Source organism: Cynoglossus semilaevis, chromosome 10, assembly GCF_000523025.1.
Source record: "Cynoglossus semilaevis isolate Cse_v1.0 chromosome 10, Cse_v1.0, whole genome shotgun sequence".
NCBI lineage: Eukaryota > Metazoa > Chordata > Actinopteri > Pleuronectiformes > Cynoglossidae > Cynoglossus > Cynoglossus semilaevis.
In genome coordinates, this window is record NC_024316.1 from 11423454 (window position 1) to 11443746 (window position 20293).

At 41.1% G+C, this 20293-nt stretch overlaps 1 protein-coding gene across 1 annotated transcript in view; it reads right to left on the reverse strand.

Moving 5' to 3' along the window:
* Positions 1 to 20293, reverse strand: part of LOC103385032 (helicase ARIP4-like) — a 45359-nt gene that overhangs the window by 1496 nt on the left and 23570 nt on the right. Inside the window, exons 3-23 of the mRNA XM_025059124.1 lie at positions 11241 to 11484; positions 10827 to 10951; positions 10248 to 10421; positions 8075 to 8295; positions 7411 to 7593; positions 7048 to 7181; positions 5670 to 5866; positions 5376 to 5579; positions 5143 to 5281; positions 4880 to 5057; positions 4585 to 4803; positions 4311 to 4429; positions 4022 to 4146; positions 3544 to 3643; positions 3222 to 3427; positions 2682 to 2857; positions 1900 to 2096; positions 1604 to 1803; positions 1398 to 1487; positions 1170 to 1265; positions 8 to 469 (exon numbers count right to left, since the gene is read on the reverse strand). Of these exons, the coding sequence (XP_024914892.1) occupies positions 8 to 469; positions 1170 to 1265; positions 1398 to 1487; positions 1604 to 1803; positions 1900 to 2096; positions 2682 to 2857; positions 3222 to 3427; positions 3544 to 3643; positions 4022 to 4146; positions 4311 to 4429; positions 4585 to 4803; positions 4880 to 5057; positions 5143 to 5281; positions 5376 to 5579; positions 5670 to 5866; positions 7048 to 7181; positions 7411 to 7593; positions 8075 to 8295; positions 10248 to 10421; positions 10827 to 10951; positions 11241 to 11484 (3789 nt within the window). The remainder of the gene's footprint in view (positions 1 to 7; positions 470 to 1169; positions 1266 to 1397; positions 1488 to 1603; positions 1804 to 1899; positions 2097 to 2681; positions 2858 to 3221; positions 3428 to 3543; positions 3644 to 4021; positions 4147 to 4310; positions 4430 to 4584; positions 4804 to 4879; positions 5058 to 5142; positions 5282 to 5375; positions 5580 to 5669; positions 5867 to 7047; positions 7182 to 7410; positions 7594 to 8074; positions 8296 to 10247; positions 10422 to 10826; positions 10952 to 11240; positions 11485 to 20293) is intronic.

Sequence of the window (20293 nt, forward strand, 5' to 3'; positions counted from 1 at the left end):
TTCAGGCCCAATGAAGGGAGGCTATAACCCCCACTGAAGGGGAAGCCCTGTGCGGCCACAGGGGCTGAGGAGTGCTTGCCAGCAGAGGGCAGTTTGCTGGGCTTTTCATCCACAGACGGAGAGGAGGCTTTACGCTTAGGGCCTGTCCTCGCGTCTTGAGTTTGATTGGTGTCAGAGGCAACGTGGTGGTCCAGAGTTCCAGTGAGTGAACTGCATTTACTGCTGCCGTTGGTTTGAAGCGGTTTGGAGGAATGCAGACTGTGGATGTCGTTCTCTGGTTGACCTCCAGACACTGAGGTGACCCCAGCTGGTGGTCCACCTGTGTAACACTGCAGCTCACTGATGATCTCTGGGCTGTCAGGTGACAGAGGACGGGGCACAGGATTGGATGTTGCATGTTGCCTTTTATCAGGTGACAGGCAATAGTTACTACCATTTGTTGAGACTTCACCCGCTGGAACTTGTGATTCTAAATGGAAACAATATGGAATTAGGTTTGTTAACAAGATAATAATTAACTAATCCAAATGAAGATATTATAAATATTCAAAAATAAAAACAAATGCACGTTTCACAAATTGTTACAGTGTTGGTGGATTTAAGTCATCACTGTGCATGTTGACGGTGGCTCATCGAATGTGTTTCAGCCTCGGTGAAGCTGTCAACAATATTAGTCAGTCTACAATTCATTTTGAATATTATGTCATTATGCATCAACTGTGCTGTATTACAGTATTGATAAGTAATAGATAAAATAGAAAGTATAATTAGATATATACAGTGTGAGTCATTCTGCTATAGTGTTTTAATCTAATTAACCATTAACTAATTAACTAATTATCAAGGCAAACCTTTGTATTTCTTAGAATTTTGTAATAAGTACCAAGTAAGAGATTAGCCAGGAGAGTAGGTCATTTTATTGTTTGCCTGATTATATAAAAATATTTTAATTTCATAAATTTGAAATTTGTCTTGAGATCCTGCTCAACATTTGAATGTGGGTGTAGATGAGGCACAACTTAAATGTCAATCAGCGACACACTCATTTCAGTGACTGTCTCACCCTACAGAACTGAATGTTTGGTGAGAAGTTGACATGTTGACATGATCAAAACCATGCTTATCTGGGTATATTTAGTGGAGCTTTGTTTAGGAATTAGGAATCCAACCTTTAGGTGGTGCTGTGGTGTGTTCCTCTGCAGTCTTCGCTTTATTGGCTGCTCTGATGGCAAAAATTCGACCATCCGATGTCCTGATATAAGTTCCTAACACAAATAAAGTTGAGATTTAAAAAAAATGAAAAATGAAATAGTAAAACTAGTCGTAGTAAAACATTGCCTAATGCAGTGCATTGATCTGTTACCTTTTGTGCCTAATGCAGTGCATTGATCTGTTACCTTTTGTGCCTTTAATAATGTGGATGCTCTCTCCAGCTGTGATCCTGGTCTGGGCATCTGAGGACGTGTTGGTGCCTGGAATCACTATGTCTACACCAGACAGAGACTTCATGAGTCGGAGGACTAAATATATAAACATGGACTAATTCTTAGAGTATCTGACCAAGGCACAGGACGACAGGGAATATTCACTGCAGTCAACCTACCAGTAGTGGTGACAACCTTCTGGACAATCACTCCAGCTTTCTGCAGACAGTTGACTGGGAACCCCCCTGGGCTGGACTGGGATGAATCACTGACTGTGGTGGAGCCTGGCGTTGCCTGGCGGGGCATCATGGGAACTGGAGTTGTCTGAGCTGGTCGGACAACAGCTGTAGCCTTTTCCTCAGTTTGTCTCGGCGGACGCCTAAGTATGAAGTTAAATTTTTTTCCTTGTTAGTAAAAAATGATCCAAGTATTTGTTAATGTAAATATGTGCTCTCTGTAGCTGTGAGTGACTGACCAGTTTCTCTGACTAAAGGCAGGGATGTTGGTCAGGCTCTGATCACTGGCAGGGTAGTAGTGAGCGTAGGAGGGGCGGGTGTACGGCACCGAGGCTTTCTTCTCCTCCTCGTAGCCCTTCTTGGCAGCTGACTTCTCAGCACTGCTCAGCTTCAGCTCCTTCCGGTCCATCAACAGTGATTCGTGTGGAAATGGTTGCTAGAAGAAATAAAGGTAAGTGTTTTCAAACGGATACAAATGCCAAATGACCCTTTAAATGTTCTATGAAAAATATGTTTCAAAGTTAATATTCAAATGTTTACTGGTTTACAGCAACAGAACTCCTGCAGACTAAAATAAAAAACACTATTTTATACAGCAAAATTAATTTTAAAAATTTAATACTATAGTAAAAGTTAATATTAAACCTGTTTTTGAAGGCTTAATATTAACTTTTACTATAGTGCTATAGTGTTATTATAGGGAAACAGAAACAACAGGTGAGTCACTATGAGGGGAGCAAAGTTTATAAAAACAACAATGTTTTTATTGACTTGCTATTCCCTGTTCTTTTTACCTGGTTCTATATTCTTGGCCTTTACTAAGAACTCAGGTCCCACACAGTCTGCATCTGACCCTACACTGAGAGTCTGACTAGGACGATGCCCTGATGAGGTTTTATTCATGTTTAATTGGACAAGGCCTGTCTCAGCAGATGATAAACTAATCAAAATACAATATATCACATGGTGACAGAAGTTACCACCTTACTGCCAACACAACCACACAGACAAGTTCTTCTACCTTGGTAATGAGGTGCCGATGGATGTGCAGGGCTTTTTTGAGGACACTCTCCATATTGTCATGGGGCTGCAGCAGGACACGGGAGGGGTCTGGCTCCTCTTCCACAAAGTGGAGGAGAGACTCCACCTCCCTCTTTGTGAAAGTCAGGACGGGGTTCAGGTCGTCCACAACACGGTCTGATAGGAGAAGGAAGAAAACGTTTTGTATGGCCAGCATGGAGAGTAAAAAAAAGACAAATTCAAAAGACAGATTTCTCCAGCTGCCTGTGGCTTCAGCAGCTTCGTCTGTGTCTGTTTATGTGTCAGTTCACAGCACACACTTGAGACAGTTTACTCTGGTAGACAAGAGCCTCTTAGTGAAAGAGCCATTGTCTCTACTCAGAGCTAAATATTTGGATTTAAGGCAGTTTATATTTTTGGTTTCTTCTGTAGTTAAGTTGTCAGCTGGACAAAGTGAGATTTATATGTAAAATTATTTTATTATTGCACTACTGCATGCATTTATTGTACCCTGACAATGACACTAAACTTCCCAGCTCACCTGACATGCCCTGTTTGGAGATCTGACGATCGTAGATCTTCTTCTCCAATGTGAAATCACACACCAGTCGATATATGTGACAGGGCTTCCTCTGACCGTAGCGATAGACACGGCACACAGCCTGGGCATCATGGCAGGGGTTCCAGGAGGCGTCAAACACCACCACGCGATTAGCCCCGATCAGATTCACACCCAAACAACCGGCCCTGAAGATCAAATAGGTGTGTGACCCCAAGTTCATGTTTGTTTGTGTCAGTACATATACTGTATATATTTAAGCCAAAGAATATTCAAAATAATTATATAAGAGTTCAAAGGTTACCTGGTGGACAGCAGGAACACCCATGCTGAGGTATTGTTTGGGTCGTTGAACTGGTTAATAAGCCTCTCTCTTTCTGAGGCTGTAGTGCTGCCATCCAGTCCTTAAAAATACATGAAACATATCAATTAAAAAAAGCATGTCCGACCGAGTTAATATTACAAACAATAAGCAAAGAATGTAACAAAGCTCCCTGCACAAAGAACGAAATAATGTGGTAAATGTGCTAAGAGAAAACAGCAGGTGGCAGCACTCACTGCAAGTCAATGAGAGAAAAAAAACATCCTGCAGAAAACCAACAGATGTGACCACAAAATCATCAGTAAGCAATGTCAAATGCACTGTGTGGTGAAACATGGATGTCTGACTAAATATTATACACTAATGAAAAACATTTTCAGAACCTTGTACTTCTGCTGTTTCGCACAAGCACCGTATGTATCACATCAAATGATAATCAACATAATCAGTAGGCCCTTACTGTAGTAGTTCAGGTTGCGAACCCAGTGCTGATTGGATGGATCTCTGCCTGAATTGTTCTGTGAGACAGGTACTCGTCTCTTGGCCAAGAAATCCTCAATGACTGTCAGTGTAGACAAACTCTGACTGTAGAAGGAGGAGAGTATATTTAATCAACTGGTGGCCTGGGCGACATTAAGACACTGTACAACTGAAACAGATTACCCATTAAGTTAACCCTAATAGTGCACATAAAGAGAGACACATTTATAGATAACACAATAAACATTTTAATTTAACAGATGTTTTACCTAAAGACAAGCAATTTGTCTCCCTTCCTGACGCTCTCCTCTATCAGGTGAAACAGCATCACCATCTTTGCAGAGTTCTCCAGGATGCCAGGTTTGTAGTCGCTCATTATGTCCTTTGCCTGTTTAGTAGGGAAAACCATGGGTTAAATATAAATGTTCCCAATGAATTCCCACAGGATTTCTCCAAAAACAACAACAACAAATCAACACATATATAATCTGATACTTTAGCAGTAGTAAATAAACCCTTTATACTGCGTCAGTAATTACGTACCCATTCGTAACTGATGACCTGGTTTGCCTTCTCCTGAAGCTGGTTGAGGCTCAGTCCACCTGCAGGGACAGGAGTCTCCAGGGTCTTTGACTTTTGATTGGCTGTAGTCTGACATCTGGCAGGTCCTGTGGAGCTCAGGTCATCCAGGTCTAAGTCCTGGTCACTCGCCAGGTTTTCTTTCTGTAAGGCCTCGTACAGTACGTCCGGATGGTTCCAAATCTGAGGGATTAATGGAAGATAGCGGCGTAAAACAAAAAAAACCCCAAACATTTAACTTGATAAGATCAGCCCTTACTTTGCAGCAGACACAGAAGGCCTTCAGTGGGTTGAGGCTGAGCCAGCCCGTGTTTCCTGCCTCTCTGAAGCGATTCATGAACTCGGTGTAGAGCGCCCTCTGTAGAGGAGACAGACGCACCAGGATGACGTGCTCCTCCTTAGAGGGGAGCTGCTCCTTTAGGACATCGTGGCCTCGTCTGGAATGAAGACAAGGTGGATGTTAATGTCTGCAGAGGCTGTTTTTTGGTTTTCTCTGGGAGTTTACAGAAACAGCAGCCTCACCTTTGTACGAAGCCCTCCAGCAGACTGTGCAGGACGTGACTCCTGTACCTCATGAGCTGAACGTCCTGAGGTGTGCTGTCCACGCACTGCCCATTCAGAATGGGACGTTCAAACATGTTACTGAACTCCTGCCGTGTACCTGAAATAAGAATGTAGACCCTGTAGTTAAACTTCTGATGGTGAACAGTTAGATTCTCTGAAAATGAAATACAATACAGATTTTCTTTCCTTACCGAGAAAGTCCGGCCGGACAAAGTCAACCATGCACCAGTACTCAATCAGATTGTTCTGCAGTGGGTAGCCAGTGAGGACCACTCTGCGGCGGGTACGGATGTTCTTCAGTGCCTGGGATGTGCTGGCATGGCAGTTCTTGATTCGATGGCCTTCGTCACAGATCACCACATCTGGACCAGGTTGGGCCAAGGCTCTCTCTAGACCTGAACAAAGACACCGGTAATACATGCTGATTGGTTTCTTGTCAGTTTGTGCCATTTCTTCTTCATTCTCATCACACTCTTCTCTCAAACCTTTCAGCAGTTCCTGCTGCCTGTCCTCTTCATCTATGTCCAAAACAATAGGTCCTGAGGTCTTCTTGCTTTTCTTCTTCCTCCCAGCTGCCACACTCTTCTTCAGTGACAGGAGGCGGTACATCTCATAGCCCATCAGCAGCACCCCTCCCTGCTTCGACCAGTCTTCCACTACTTTGGCCCTGGTAGCTGTATTTCTGGAAAAGTCATGAAATACACACTTACTTTGTAAATATATACATAAATAGCTAAGAATATTTTTCTTTTGTTTTGGCTTCCTTTATCATCTCTAGGAACGTTTGTCTTTGTGCTGAGAAGACACTTTGCTCAAGGCTACAGAGCCAAAGGCAAAAAGATCAAAGATCCTAAAAAAGGTTTCAACAGCAGATATTTTACATACTACAAAGCGCCTGGGGCACACAGCTTCAAGGAATAATACCGCTGTTTAATTCACTCAGTGATTCACTGGAATCTATTTTTAATTCATTAACTCTGAATTAGAGGCAGCACAAATGTGTGTGAAAGCAAAAAGGATGAAAAGTCCCGAAGGAGAAAGAATTAGACTAATCAACTGCAAACCTTGACAAACATTTATAAATTTAATGAAGTGAATTACAGTTGGTTAATACTAACAATTTGTTTTAGCTAGAAATTAGCCTTCAGGTTCTTGAGTAACCTTTACCTTTTTTGCAAAATCCTAAAGTTTTTTTTTTGGCTTTTTCAACATAATTTCTGTTCTTAATCCAATGATTATTTTTAAATCCTACAGCGTTCCATGCTGCATTAACTGCTAATATTAGGCTATTTTTGCCCCATCAGAAACCACAAAGCTGTGAGCCTCTGCTAGCTTGACATTTAGGGGCTGAGTCATCACTGAGTATATCATATCACAGGGAATACATTTGACACCGTTAAAGGTCAAAGGCTGAGCTTTTCATGATTTAAAAAAAACCAAAAACATCTCTCCGGAACAGCTTTTAAACTGAAAGAAAATAAAAAGTCATTCCAGTAACTGTTATTGTATAGTATTACTGGAGTTCATCCACATCCTTAGTCTCAGACACATATGTCTTGCAAACAAAAGCACGACTCAGCAAATCTTTACAGCAGAAGCAGCTGTCGAGACACAAGGAAAAGACAGGAGGGAGGAGAGGCAGCTGAGGATGGATGTGAAGAGAAACACGAGTGCATCTTTGTTAAAGATATGGAAAAGGAAATTGTCTTCACTGCTTTCAGTTATTGTCACTGTAGCCGGGATATGTTCACCTACCTCCCTGTTTATCTAGATTAAAGCTGATGCAGTGCTACATTTCTGTCATTAATATTAGAAACATCAAAACGCCAGGCTTCACAGAGGAAGTGTAAAATCCTTTCTTACTTGTGTTCATCGTTGAGGATGTGAACTTTAAAGGTGCGAGGTGCCAGAAGACCCTGGTCAGTGTCTGGAGGTAAGGCCTCAGGGGACGGGACCCACGAGTTGAACTCTGACAGCCAGTTCTGCAGTGTGTTCACCTGAGAAACACAGAGGAGTTCAGGCAGAGATCCTTGGACTATAAAAGCTGAATATTTGAATCATTTGTTACAGTTAAAAGAAATCTACCGTAGTTAAAGGATGATTTACTAATGTACACTCGTATGACATTCATTTCAGAGTTACTAGACAGATGAATTTCTGAACTAAATGTGCACAACATGTTTCACTTCATATGTTATTTTACAAAAAAAGGAAAAATGTTCTTACAGGTACGATAGCGAGCACAGTGTGAGCCTTGGTGTGTCTGAACAGAATGTCTACGAAGGAGATGACTTGCAGTGTTTTTCCCAGACCCATGCTGTGAGCCAGGATACAGCCGAATCCATTAGTGCTGCTAAAGCGCTCCACTGACTCCACCAAGTTGTCGTAGAGGAACCGAATTCCACCGATCTGAGGGAAGAGATGAAGAACAGAATAAGAAATGATGCAATCCATGAGAAATGAGGTGCCATGGTGACACCAGCGAGCAAAGCCGAGGAGAAAGGTGTAATTACAATGTAGGAGGAAAGGAACCAGAGAGGTGTGTGACAAGGGTGTGAAAGCAGAGAGAAGAGAAGGCAGGGGGGTGAGAGCACAGGCATCGTCTCATTAAATGTGAGGAAAAAGATTACATCTGACAGGGAGTCTGTGGCTGGAGAAAGATCCAGACATGGAGGACGGCAGGTTTTAATACAGCACATCATCAGAGTTATGAGAACTACGAGACCGAGAGTTCTGACATTAATGTCAAGATTAGGCTAAATTTTTTCATACAAAAAAGTTACATCCTCATTCATTCCCTGGTTTTAAAAGATGGATGGGCAAAAAGAGGAGACAGAGGTGACAGACTGGATGTTGATGCTGATGTCCCTGAGTGCACCAGTCAGTATACCTGGTGAGGTTTGACAGCCCGTGCCAGCTGAGGTGAGAGGAAAATGTCAGGTTCTGTCAGTGGATGATTTAAGTTGACCAAGACTCTGCCCTGTTGGTCTGCTCTGTTGTGGGCGTCGTTGGCATGAATGCCACTTGGTTCGCTGTCTTCATCCTCGACGGCTGACTCGCTGCTGATGTGTACAATGGAGTCGTCCTCACCTGAGCTCAAATCAATCACGTCTGCAAAGATGTGGAGAAGAGGGAGAGGAGAGTTACTCTGTGTTGTTATAATGAGTCACACAAAGCAGTACAAAAATTGAAAAATAAAGTACTTAAATATACTTAATAAGGTTTTGGTATAGTGATAGTAAATGTCAAAACTGCAGTGTATAGGCAGGTTGTTTTTGTTGTCAACAAAAAGTGTCACAAAACCATTGTGAATGATTAACAGCTCTCTGTCTCCATCAGTTTTATTCTCCTCACATCTTAAGACTTAAGTCTTTCCTCTTTGATTCAACATTTTATGACTTAATGAGCATTTTCTTTATTGCACGTTCCTCCTTTATGCTCTCACGGGTGCTTAAAGTGGACGACTTTAATGCTTTACAATCACCATCTGTGACTCAGGTCATCTGAGAACAGTGGTGGTTGCCATAAAAAACAAGGGAAGCTCCGGTTCCTCTCCAGTGTCATAAAATAAATTCACAACTATTTTTTTAATGACATTTAATTTTACTCAAGTTGAAATGTGACTAGTTGAATCAGAATCAGAAAATAAAAAAAGGCTACCGTGTTTTGTGTCTCTAAATCATTAGTTTTCTGGGGAAATCACAGTCTTGGATCAGCAGAATAGTTACACCGTGAAATCTTTAAAGGTGGATCAGTATAAAGGACATTCACATTTTTGTTGTTTCCCTCTGGCACTGAGAGATCAATTTTAACATAATAAAAAATGTTTACATCAAAAATGGTGTTCTTCAGCTTTAAAGAAATCTATACACGCTGCACATTAATGAAACAGTACAACAAGGGGACAGAAACGAGCAACAAGGGCAGGTTTCATGTAATGATTAGGGTTTATGACCTTCAGCCGTGCTAGTATCATAGAAATACCCAGGAAACACCAGGACAGACCTCATTTGTGTTGTTTAACTATTGCCTTATTTCATCAGAACGTTTTCAGACCTGTGGGCTAAAAAAACATTAACTGGAAACAGTGTTTGGCTTTGCTTAAGCTCAAAGAGATTTGAAGTGAATTTTCCAAAAGAGCTACTGGAACTGATGTCGGTGACATATGCCTTTGATAGATAATGTCCTCAGTGAAATCCAGATGTAGTTCAGTAATGAAGTAAAGCCTGTATTGAAACAGTGGCTTGACCTGTTGGCCTGTAGTTGCACAACTAAAATCTAAACTATACTCCACACACAACTGCAAGTAGTTAGTCAGGATTACTGTATTTTGTGCTAAAAATTATTTTTTTTTATTGTAATGCATGCTATTTTAAAAAGGTCAATCAATTTGCTGGATCCCGCTGCTTTTTTAACTTCAAGAGATTGGTGGTTCTATTGAAGTCAGACTACCAACATGCACTGGGTGACCCTAACCGACCTATAAAACTGAACCCGAGATCAGTTCTGAAGCCAAATTACTCTTCACATTACTTAGAAAGATCACTGTGTGCTGGTACGCGCTTGTAACATTACTGAAGAATTTGTCCAGCTATGCAGACATGTGAGAATATGTCACCGGAGGATGATTAATGAATCCACTTCACACACTTCACTCCCTATCTCCTTTCATGACCAAGCCTGGCAATCTCTACTTACCCATGTTTACAATCAAAGATGGTCAAAGGGCCGTCTGGGGAACAAGTAAGGCCAGCCAACCTGTCCTCATATACTAACAAGACTGCTCTGGTATATATATATATATATTTTTTTTTTTTTATAAAATTGAAGCATTATATTTGTCAATGATGTTGAACATTATTGTAATTAAACCATAAACATTTAAATATTCACACTTCCTTTCCAATACCCAGGAGTCGAACCCTAGACCATTCTTAAACTCTCTGCAATGTATCAGTTATTAGTAAATCAACTAAATATTTACAGCATATTTAGATTTTTATTAAAAATACAAACATAATATTACAACAAAAGCCAAAAAAGCATCTGTCTGTGTTGTCTACCTGATTTAGGTCTGTGATTTGTGGTGACGGAGGAGTCTACATTTGTCCTGCTGTCCTTCTTCTCGACACCAGTGGAACTCAAGTGCAGGTGTATCACTTCCTGTCGGCTCGACTTCAGCTCTTGCTGTGATGCTGTTTGTGCTGTGGATGAAGACACATGCTTGGCCACATCGCCTGGAGAAAAACAACAACAACAACAAGGCTGCAGTGAATACCTGCTGTGAATAAACATTCACCTGGAGCATGAAACTGATACATGTTAACAACCTGGCTTTTTGTTCAATTAAACTTCAACGGTCTGATGCAGAATACAGAGGTTTGGATGTTCGCTTGATCTCTTGCTACGAGATTATACTGTAGGACTGGTTTCATACTCTGGGTGTGAAAGAATAAAGCTACTTCAGGTCCACCCTGTTGGGTGAGGCCTTGGGGTCAACTGGGAAAGTGTAAACAGGCGTTAAGTCTGATGGGTTAGAAAATTCACACAGAACTCTTCGATCTGCTTGGGTTCTGTTACACACTGTCCGAAATATAGGAATGGACTTGAAATGTTTACAGATTCAGGGTAAATATTCTCACCAGTTGTGTATTCAGGTAGAGGGGAGTCTTGTTTTCTCTGCTGGTCCAGACGACGCCTCCTTTCCAGCTCCTCCTGCTGGACGGCTTTGGTCACAGCCTCAAGCTGATGCTCTCTCAGTATTTTCCTACAGAAAGAATCCATTTGGTTTTACAAACTGTCAAAGGACTTCAGGAGGACCAGCTGACTCTGACTGGTCAGACACTCCAGTCCAAACACAGCGCCAACAGCATTGATTAGCATTTTATACATATATTTACACATGAATAGATACAAAGAATAACTGCAGACTATTTAACTAAGGTCAATGGAAGGAATTGTGTATATTCTTGTTCACTGTAAATAACATGTTATTGTATGGAATGAAAAGTAAAAACAACAAATTCCAGCTCCGGCCTGGATGCTGAGGGCAGTACCTGATATTACGTCTCATGTGTGACGGTTTGGAGCTTCTCTTCTTAGTTCCCGTCAGGGCGGAGGGCGGGGAGGGACTTTGGCTGGTCGACCTGGACCGAGGTCTGGACGCTGGCTGGTAAGGGACAGGATGAGCCGCTGCATCCCCCGAGGGTGAGGTAGATGGGGGAGGAGTGCACTGCCACACAGTGGGGTTGCCTCCCTGAGCCTCATTCTCAGAGCTGAAGGGGGCGCTGTGGGGCTGGTCTGTGAATGAAGGAGAAAAGTTTATATAAAGAACAGATGATTGTACTAACATGTTTTAAACTATTCTATTATGTTTATAATCTTTTAAAATTTAGGGCATTAAAATAATTCTGACCTCAAACCTTTAACAAAGCAGAAACACAAACCTCAATGAAAGAATTGCAGAAATTCACTCAGATAAAGAGGAATTTTAAAAAATCCACCTTTGACTGACTTTTCAAAGCAAAATTACACTAATCTTGTGCAGACACTGTAATGTCCTCAAAATAGATACTATTAAAAAAAAGAACACTACAACAAAGTCAGGCAGAAAACTCCCTCTCTCTACAGCTGAGGAGGCCAGAACACAGTTTGCACAGTGTGTACTGATTCGACAGGACCTTTTGACATTATGTCTGTTTCACACCTAACAATTACAACTCGTAATTGTTTCCTCTTATGGGAAATCAAAGCCTAATTATATAACCATAAGGTGATATGAACAAAGTCAAATATGCAAATCCTTTCAGACAATCAAAGAGCCAGTTTGTCTGGATCAGCATCCTCTTAGGTTTACATAATGTCATCATTTTTGAGTTTTTTTTTTTAGATCTATCCATCCACCCAGCCAACATTTGCCACTGTGTGGCCACACTGTTCTCACTTATTGTTAGAAAACCATAAATGATATTTTGATTTCATTTTACTCCCAGGTCAAATGAGAACACATCTAGGTATAAAGACTGGTTTTATGTATAAACTTTAAATATTTGTCCAATGATTAATTATAAAGACTGGTTTTATGAAGAGCACCTACCAAAGCTCTGACATTTCAAGCAAGTTCAACCTCTTTCTCACCTAATTATACTGAGGAGAAACTTTAAATATTTGTCCAATGATTAAAGGATTAAGTGTGTTATCAAATGATCCGTTTTTGGTGTGTGTTCTGGAAGCAACTTTGTGGAATGGGGTTTGTGTCATTCGTGACACTTGAGAGCATTCTCATGTGGACTTGATTATAACGTGTTGACACTCCCTTCATTAAGCTGGTTATTCAAAATGAAAAACTGCACTAAACTAGTTTGACTTTGTTCAGTGGTTGTTGTCAGCAGCAGCTCGTAAAGAGTCACCGTTTTCAACTGTACTTATAACCAAGGACACACTGCTAATGACAACTATGGGCTCATAAAAGACTACAACTACATGTTTGACTCAGTGTTGTTTATTTTTGTCTTTTTCGCCACGTTTTAAGGCTCTTTTTCACTGTAGCTCTTGACCGTCCTCGTTCTGCCCTGGCTTTGCCTGTCACCTCCCCATCTCCTCCTCCACCTCCCTTTCTCAGTTCTTCTGTCAAAGACACACTGAACTAGATCGGAGGCTTACATAAGAGCTGGTTCATAAATATGGACAGCTTACGAAACACGAGACAGGACAAAAAAAAAAAAAAAAAAAAAAAACACAAACACTGACACAGAGTCACTGAAACTGAAATGGAGACACAAACACACAACAAATGTCCATAACCAACACAAACAGAAATATAACACAGTCCATTTGCTCTCAGAGATCAGGCAAAAATAGAGACAGTTTAAACACAACTAGTCTAACTGATGAACCTGAGGCTAAACAGACAAACACTCCCAGAAACAATACATTAAAATCCTGGTCAGAACAAAACGTGTTGTTTTTATCATTATATTATAGGCTACTCTTATGCATTACCTGTAGGACTATTTTTTGTGCTTTTGATGGAACTGAAAAGAATCTGAGCCACCCATACATTTAGTATGCATTTTTAGTTAAACATTATATGATTTGGTGAGGAATTCTCCAAAATACAACTACCTCAAAAATCTCACTTTAGCTCAATTTCTTCACTAACCAGAGAGCTGACAACACTGCTTGTTTGCTATTGGTTCAGAAGTTCCGAGTACAGCAGAAATATTCAAAAATAATTTTAAAAATAGCCAATAAAATAAAACAAGGAAAAGATAAAAGACTAAGCTATGGCTATGTTGTATCGCTCTTGTTTCTGGTGCCTCTGTCAGCCAAACGCCACAATAGCAGTAATGTGTTACTGATGTTTTTCTACTTGAAACTGAGATACAAGTTTGAAACCAGAGGTTGCTAAAGAGTCAAGAGGCAGAAGCTTACACTCCCACTGAATCTTGTTTTAGAGTGATGTCTTAATTTAGCTTCTGTCGTCTGGTCTACTCTATTAAAAAACATCCCACGGGTACAAGTGCAGTGGGTGTGATTCATCTTAAGGTGAAAAAAAAAGATGAAAAAGCAGCGGTCGCTATGCAACCAAATCAAGCTGTGCTGCTGATGAAGGAGTGGATGCAACCCAGGTGTCGTGATATATTATATATATAAATTATATATATAAATTGTTGTTTGCACTTTATGCTCCCCCTACAAAGTGCACCCCCCATTTTTAGAACCATTGTTATGGAACAATTTTATGTAACAGACATTTTGGATTTGCATCATCAATATATTCAATGTGAGGACGTCAGATTACAACCACGAAAGAATGTATGAACGGCCCCAGCTCTCCTCTGGTCTGACAGATGTCTATTATTCATTTTTATGTAAATGCATGACTGGCCCTGAGAAACAAAATTACATTTTGACAAGTGGTAATAAAACAGCTGTACCATTCAACACCTTTCCCCTGGAGAACAGATACGTAAATGTCACAGTGAAGATGGAGTTCTTTAAATTAACAGTTAACGTCTTCCTCAGCTACGGACCAAAGAAGAAGAAGGCAGATCTTTGAGTGCATTTTGCTGGATAACATTTTTAGGAACAAAAGATGAGAATAATCTGGAATATTCTAGCTGTTTTTTTCAATTAAAATTGTAAAACATTCAGGATAGAAAAGTCAACAAAGACTCATCACATCTGAGGGACAAAAAATATAAAGCAACAGCAGGGACTCAAATCCTGGACAATAAGGAAAGAGGAAGGTTGAAAAGACTAGAATTTGGGAAACAAGCAGATTATATAATGTGTCCATGTTAAATGTGACATGTACTACAGTTGCTATAAATTCATGCCGTTTCCAATGAAACATTTATGCACTTTGACTTTTAGCATTCAAAAACACTGGTTTTAATGAAACATAATGTGCAGCTTAATGATCACCACAGACCGGGCTGGGACACCGTGTGTGTTTTAACAGCTTCACTCGAACACTCTCTTGATTTCATGCCAGCTCTTCTTCTGCTGTGTTTTCCATACTCACACTAAACACACACACACACACAGAATGTCAGTGTGTCACGTTGTCCTGTCCTCCTGTCCTCCTCTCCGTCTCCGTGAGCAGATTACAGATGACGCAGACGTTTACTCCAATGTGACGTTGACAGAATTCTCCCTCCGTCCCCTCACATCTGTCAGTGGTTTCTCTGAACTCACTGGATTAAACTACAATGATACAAAGATGCTCCTTTCAAGGAATTGCATTAAAAGAATCTTTTCACTCAGAATCTCTCTTTAGAAAAAAGAAAATCTGCTTTGGTCCTCGGACACTATCAAATTTCAGTGAAATCATCAAAAGGTTTGACTGCAAGAAGTCAGCCCTGGAGTAAACGGAGGGGGTGGGGGGATGGGAGGGGGTAAAGGTTAGGTAATTTTTGTTGTTCATAAAAAAAAACGACACAATGACTAACTATTGAATTTGCAGTCAGAGGAGAGTTTTTATAACAACCTCTGTCACATGAGCACAAAAGCATGAAAGGACTTACTATTATGTCACTGTTATACAACCAGTCCCAAAGGGTTCTATACCATGAGACACTCTTGGGTTTTTTTAATGAAATATGTTCCTTATGCCCACCCTCAGATGGTATGATAATTCTTCGGTATGACTTCACCTTGGTTTGTGACCAAGTGAAGCAGCAGCTCTTCAACTTGTTACTGAAATTCTACAATTACCGTACTCCGCTCATGAAGCAGAGATGTGAATAACACACTTAGTTGAGTTTTAAACTGTGAGACATGCCTGACCAATCGATTTGACCCTGAGAATCCAACAGCGTCACATTCAGCAGTCGTTTGTGTGGAAATGTCACACTGGCCTTTAATCCATTTGAACAAGTCAACGTGCATGACACACTTTTCAACTTCTTTTATTTGTAGGAAATGTAGACGCCTCGGTGTACATTTAAAAACCAACATGGCTCTCTGTCACACACACACACACACACACACACAGAGCAAAACAACCCAGACAGAGCTGCTCTTCCACAGACAGACAGTCCACCGACGCTTGGGTGAGTCGGGGGACGCTTATGTAACCAATGCCTTTGGCTATTATACAACCATCATGCTCACAAGAACCACACATCTTGTACGTACACACACACGCCCACATAAGACGTCACTAAACGCACGCCTATTGCAGTGTCATCAAAAGGAGGTTGGGAGTTCAAACCCAGCAGGACCCTGATGACTCAACATCAAAGTCACATGGGTTTTGTCATCTGATTGGATCTACACTTGAATGTCTGACTCTTCCTGGTGACATGCTAGGTGCTAGCAGTTTGGCTATCAGTAACCAATAGGTGCACCTATTATCTGTCCTCTTTGTTTCGATTGCTTGTTAATAGATGTATAAAACATGCTGTGGTCTATAGTTAGGATGGTCTGTAATGAAGACTATGTGATCACAGGGTGTTTATGGTAATTCAACAACAACAACTTATTTCAGGTTTAAAACAATTAGCACATCTTATTATAACAATGACAATGGGAAATCATTATTTATAACATTGATGTAATATACTGTTGATTGGCTATTTATTAAGGCTGATTTTCTTTAATATACAGGCAAGAGCACACATGTACTCCCATTTGTTTAATGAATTAAATTGAATGTTTTAAAGTAAGAGTTACGCCTGACAAACGTAGTTAAACTGTGTGTTGAAATGTTACTTTCTAAAGTATTTGACAGTTTACAGACAGGTAAAAACACAGGTGCGGCACCTCTGTTCTGTTCTCTACACTAATGTTTCTGTACGACACTTGATGACAGAAGAGCTTTAAATGTAATTCCTACTGTGATAGATGTTGAACGACATAACAAGACGGGAAAAAGATCAACAGCGTTCAAACACATCTCTTATATAACATACAGCTCTGTGTGAGTTATAAAACCCTGCTGCTGTCCATCTGCGTGTGTGTCCCAGTGTAGGCCATGGAGACCAAAGAGGCTTTGAAAAACAGCAAACACACATTGAGAGATAGACAGAGAATGAAAGGAGGAGAGAGAGAGAGGGCGGGGGGGTTAAAGAAGGAAAGGCTGTTACTAGGCCAGTGTGTCACTGCAGCAGAGTGGGNGAGACACACGTGTCTGCTGCCACACAGCAGCACTAGGCTGGTTGTACCCATACCTGTTATATAAACTGTGGCTGGAAGCAGACAGAACATTCTGTGATCCGACACTGAACACTCTCAAAGGGCCAAACCACCTGTAGCTACAGGGCTGGACCACCTCTCTGGATCTAGCTGTGTTTTCAAATGGACCAGAAGTACCTGCCACTGGTGTTGTTGTACTTCAAACAAGTACAGTGCAAAAACTTCCCTGTGTTTATGAGAAACTCAATTGGAAATTTTAGGACTTAAAGTATTGAAAGTGTTTGTAATGTATACTCTACCGTCTTTACTCCTTAATATATGGTGGACAGTTACAGAGAAACGTTAATATAAAAATATGATGAATATGAAAATCTATCTTCACAATTATTTGTTAAATCAACATACACGGAGAAAATCTCTTCACTAAAAAAAAGAGATGTTCAAGTATGACTGAAAAGTCAGCTCTTAGACACTCTGACTACACTAAAATGTTCCTTTAGTTTAACCAATAAAGTGCTTTCTTTTTAAAAGAACACAAAAAGTTTCGGCGTGTTCTTGGGTCACACTTCCAGGTCCTGTAACCATCACTGCAGTTATGTAATGTTTTCAGTAATTGTTAAGTCAATCTGAAAATGTGGTATTTCTCTGTGCTTGAAATGTGAGTGGTGTGTGTGTGTGTGTGTGTGTGATAACAAGTTTCTCCGCCCTGCAGTGGTCCACAACATCTCTATCAGTGTAGGAAAGAAAACAGTGACTCCAGGACATTTATTTTGATCAGTTATTTGAACGAAAAAGTTGATGTTTCCTCGTTCATCGTTCACTTTCATTAAAAAAGACATTTACTGCTTAGAAAACTAAATCACGCTGAAGGAAATACTTCCATTACATCACAGACTGGTCACACGCAGCATTCCAGCTAACTAGAGTTATACAACAGTGCTGCAGCTGAAGTGGTTAAAATCTCCAAAATCTGAGGCTCAAAATGCAAATTGTAAAAGGCAGACAAGATGAGAGGTAGAGGAGGGAGAGAGGGAGGGTGAGCGGAAAATTAAATCCCACTAGAGCAGCATTAAGGTGAACAAAAACCCTGCCTGTAGATAAGAACTGCACATTTATTATAACAAAGTGAGCATTTTCATTATGTAAGATCAAAACCTCGACAACATTAAACAGGTAGAAATCAGAGCCGTGTGGCAGATGTGCTCCAGTCTCCATCCTCAGTGCTGTAAAAAAAACCCCACACAGACTTCAGGTGCTCGCCCAGACAGAGGCTGACGCTGTTCTAAACAGAACAGGTTGTTCCTGCCCAAAGTTCTGCAGCCAATTACAACCGGAGCGTTTATGCAGCGCAGCACGTATAAAGAGAAGAAAATTATTTCCCTGGTTTGCTGGTAATGTGTCGTTTTGTTTTACAGGGAGGACAGAATGTACTCTCAGGTCACAACAATACATGAGAGACGAGGAGGGGGTGATGGGGAGGAGGGGGGAGACGTCTTTTTAAAATGGCTCTTTTGCACGAACAAGAGATCAAGTGTTTCTTTTCAGACAGCCGACCACGCAGCGATCCTGAGAACTACGAGCGTTGAGATGTTTTTTGTTATTTCTCCATAAGGAATAACTGTGAAGGCTGAAGAACACCGTGTCAGCCAGACACGAGAGAGAAAAGCGGACCCTGAGGACATCCTCAACCAAATGTCAGAGTCTGGTGGTAACTTAGTCAAATCTCCACAAAGACTGACTTCAGTTTAAATCTGAATATGTTGAATTTCTTGGACCGTGGCGTCTCCTAATTTGGGACCAAGGAGGCAAGAAGAGAAATGCAAATATCGGTGGGGAATAGTTTTTATCTGCATCACCAGATCTGTAGGACACCCAGAAAGACAAAGACATATTGTCTCTTCAGCTAACTGATGCATTCATCACCACGTGTCTTTTTTACCACACACACAAGGGACAAAACCTGCCGAGTCGCACAGAGAGACCATCAAATCATCTTACACTGTTGATGTTGAAGTGGGTTTTCACAGGTTTTGCCTTTATAGTAAAGAATATTCTTAAGAAAGGTGGATGGTATTACTAGTGTTTTAAATGTTTTACATTAACACATGAAACACAGAATGAAATTCTCTAGAAAGACAAAAAAAACCCCAATAGCATGAAGCTACAGAGCGCCCTCGCCGTCTCGTGCTCTTGCCCTCCTAACCCATTAGTCTCATGAACCATATGTTTTTTCTGCCTACACATGCTTACTTCCAGCATGGTCCAATGCTACCTTGATCCACCAATCACACTGCAGCATTGGTTTAAGTAACCGTAGAAACAGCCAATAGGGGGGATGAAACCGAGATGACGAGAGAAAGGCAGCAGGGCACACACACACGGGAGAGACCGGTGGAGAGATGGACGGAGGACAAGAAAGAAATGAGGATGAGCAGAATGAAAAAGAAAATATGTTTAAAACACCTACAACGTGAAGAGATAAAAGTGGAAAGAAAGAGAGAGGCCTCAGAGAAGGAGAGAAGATGACCTGGCGAGTACGTGCTCACACAGGTTTGGAGCGGGTGTTACACAACAATGTTAAGTAACTAAATAAGCGTCGATCAGCCGGTGCTGCACTTTCAGCTCATACAAGAAGACAAGTCAGAAAAAGCTTATGTTAATGAACTTTTTACACTCACTCAGCTCCTGCACCACTTTTATTTCTGTGGATTTTCCCACCAAAAACAAGAACCAAGCAGCATCTCTGCAGCTTAAAGGAAACTGGATCATCTCACCACATCAACATCCATGCAGCAACCTTACTTATTATTATAAAGAAAGCATCAACCAGCCTTCATCACTTATACATACCCCAGTTCTTCTGTTACAGTTTAGAACGATACAAACTAAGCTTTGACATCTTTGCACCGGGCTTTCACCTGACTCACGGTCATGGTGATAATGTCACCTACCAGTAAAAGACTCCGTCTCGTCCAGGAGCAACATGTTTATGGAGAAAAGAGTTTCTGGTCTCCGCTGCTTTCCTTCGTCCTGCTCCCTCTTTAATTCAGTGCTTTCTAACTCCCTGTCAAACTCTCTCCGTTGTTTTTCCTCTCCAGAAATATAAATAACACAAACACAAAAAGCAGTGGATACTAATTCAGGTTTTCCCTTTCGTTATCTAATTCACTGCATTTGTTTTGTCATCTAATGCCTCACTGACTGACTGACTGACTGACTGACTGACTGACTGACTGACTGACTGACCGCCGGGACTACTGCTCTGTCTGCTCAAAAACAATGTGAATGGTGAGGCAGGCAGGCAGGAGGGCTGGCAGCTGAAAAACTTACATAATCCTTTATGCTGGAGCCAGGGCTGTGCTGAGGGGGACTCGTACGGCTGACTGTCCTTTATCCCCCCCCCCCCCCCCCCCCCACCCCCCACCACAACAAAAAAAAAAAAAGCACAACGGGAAGCGCCCCCCCC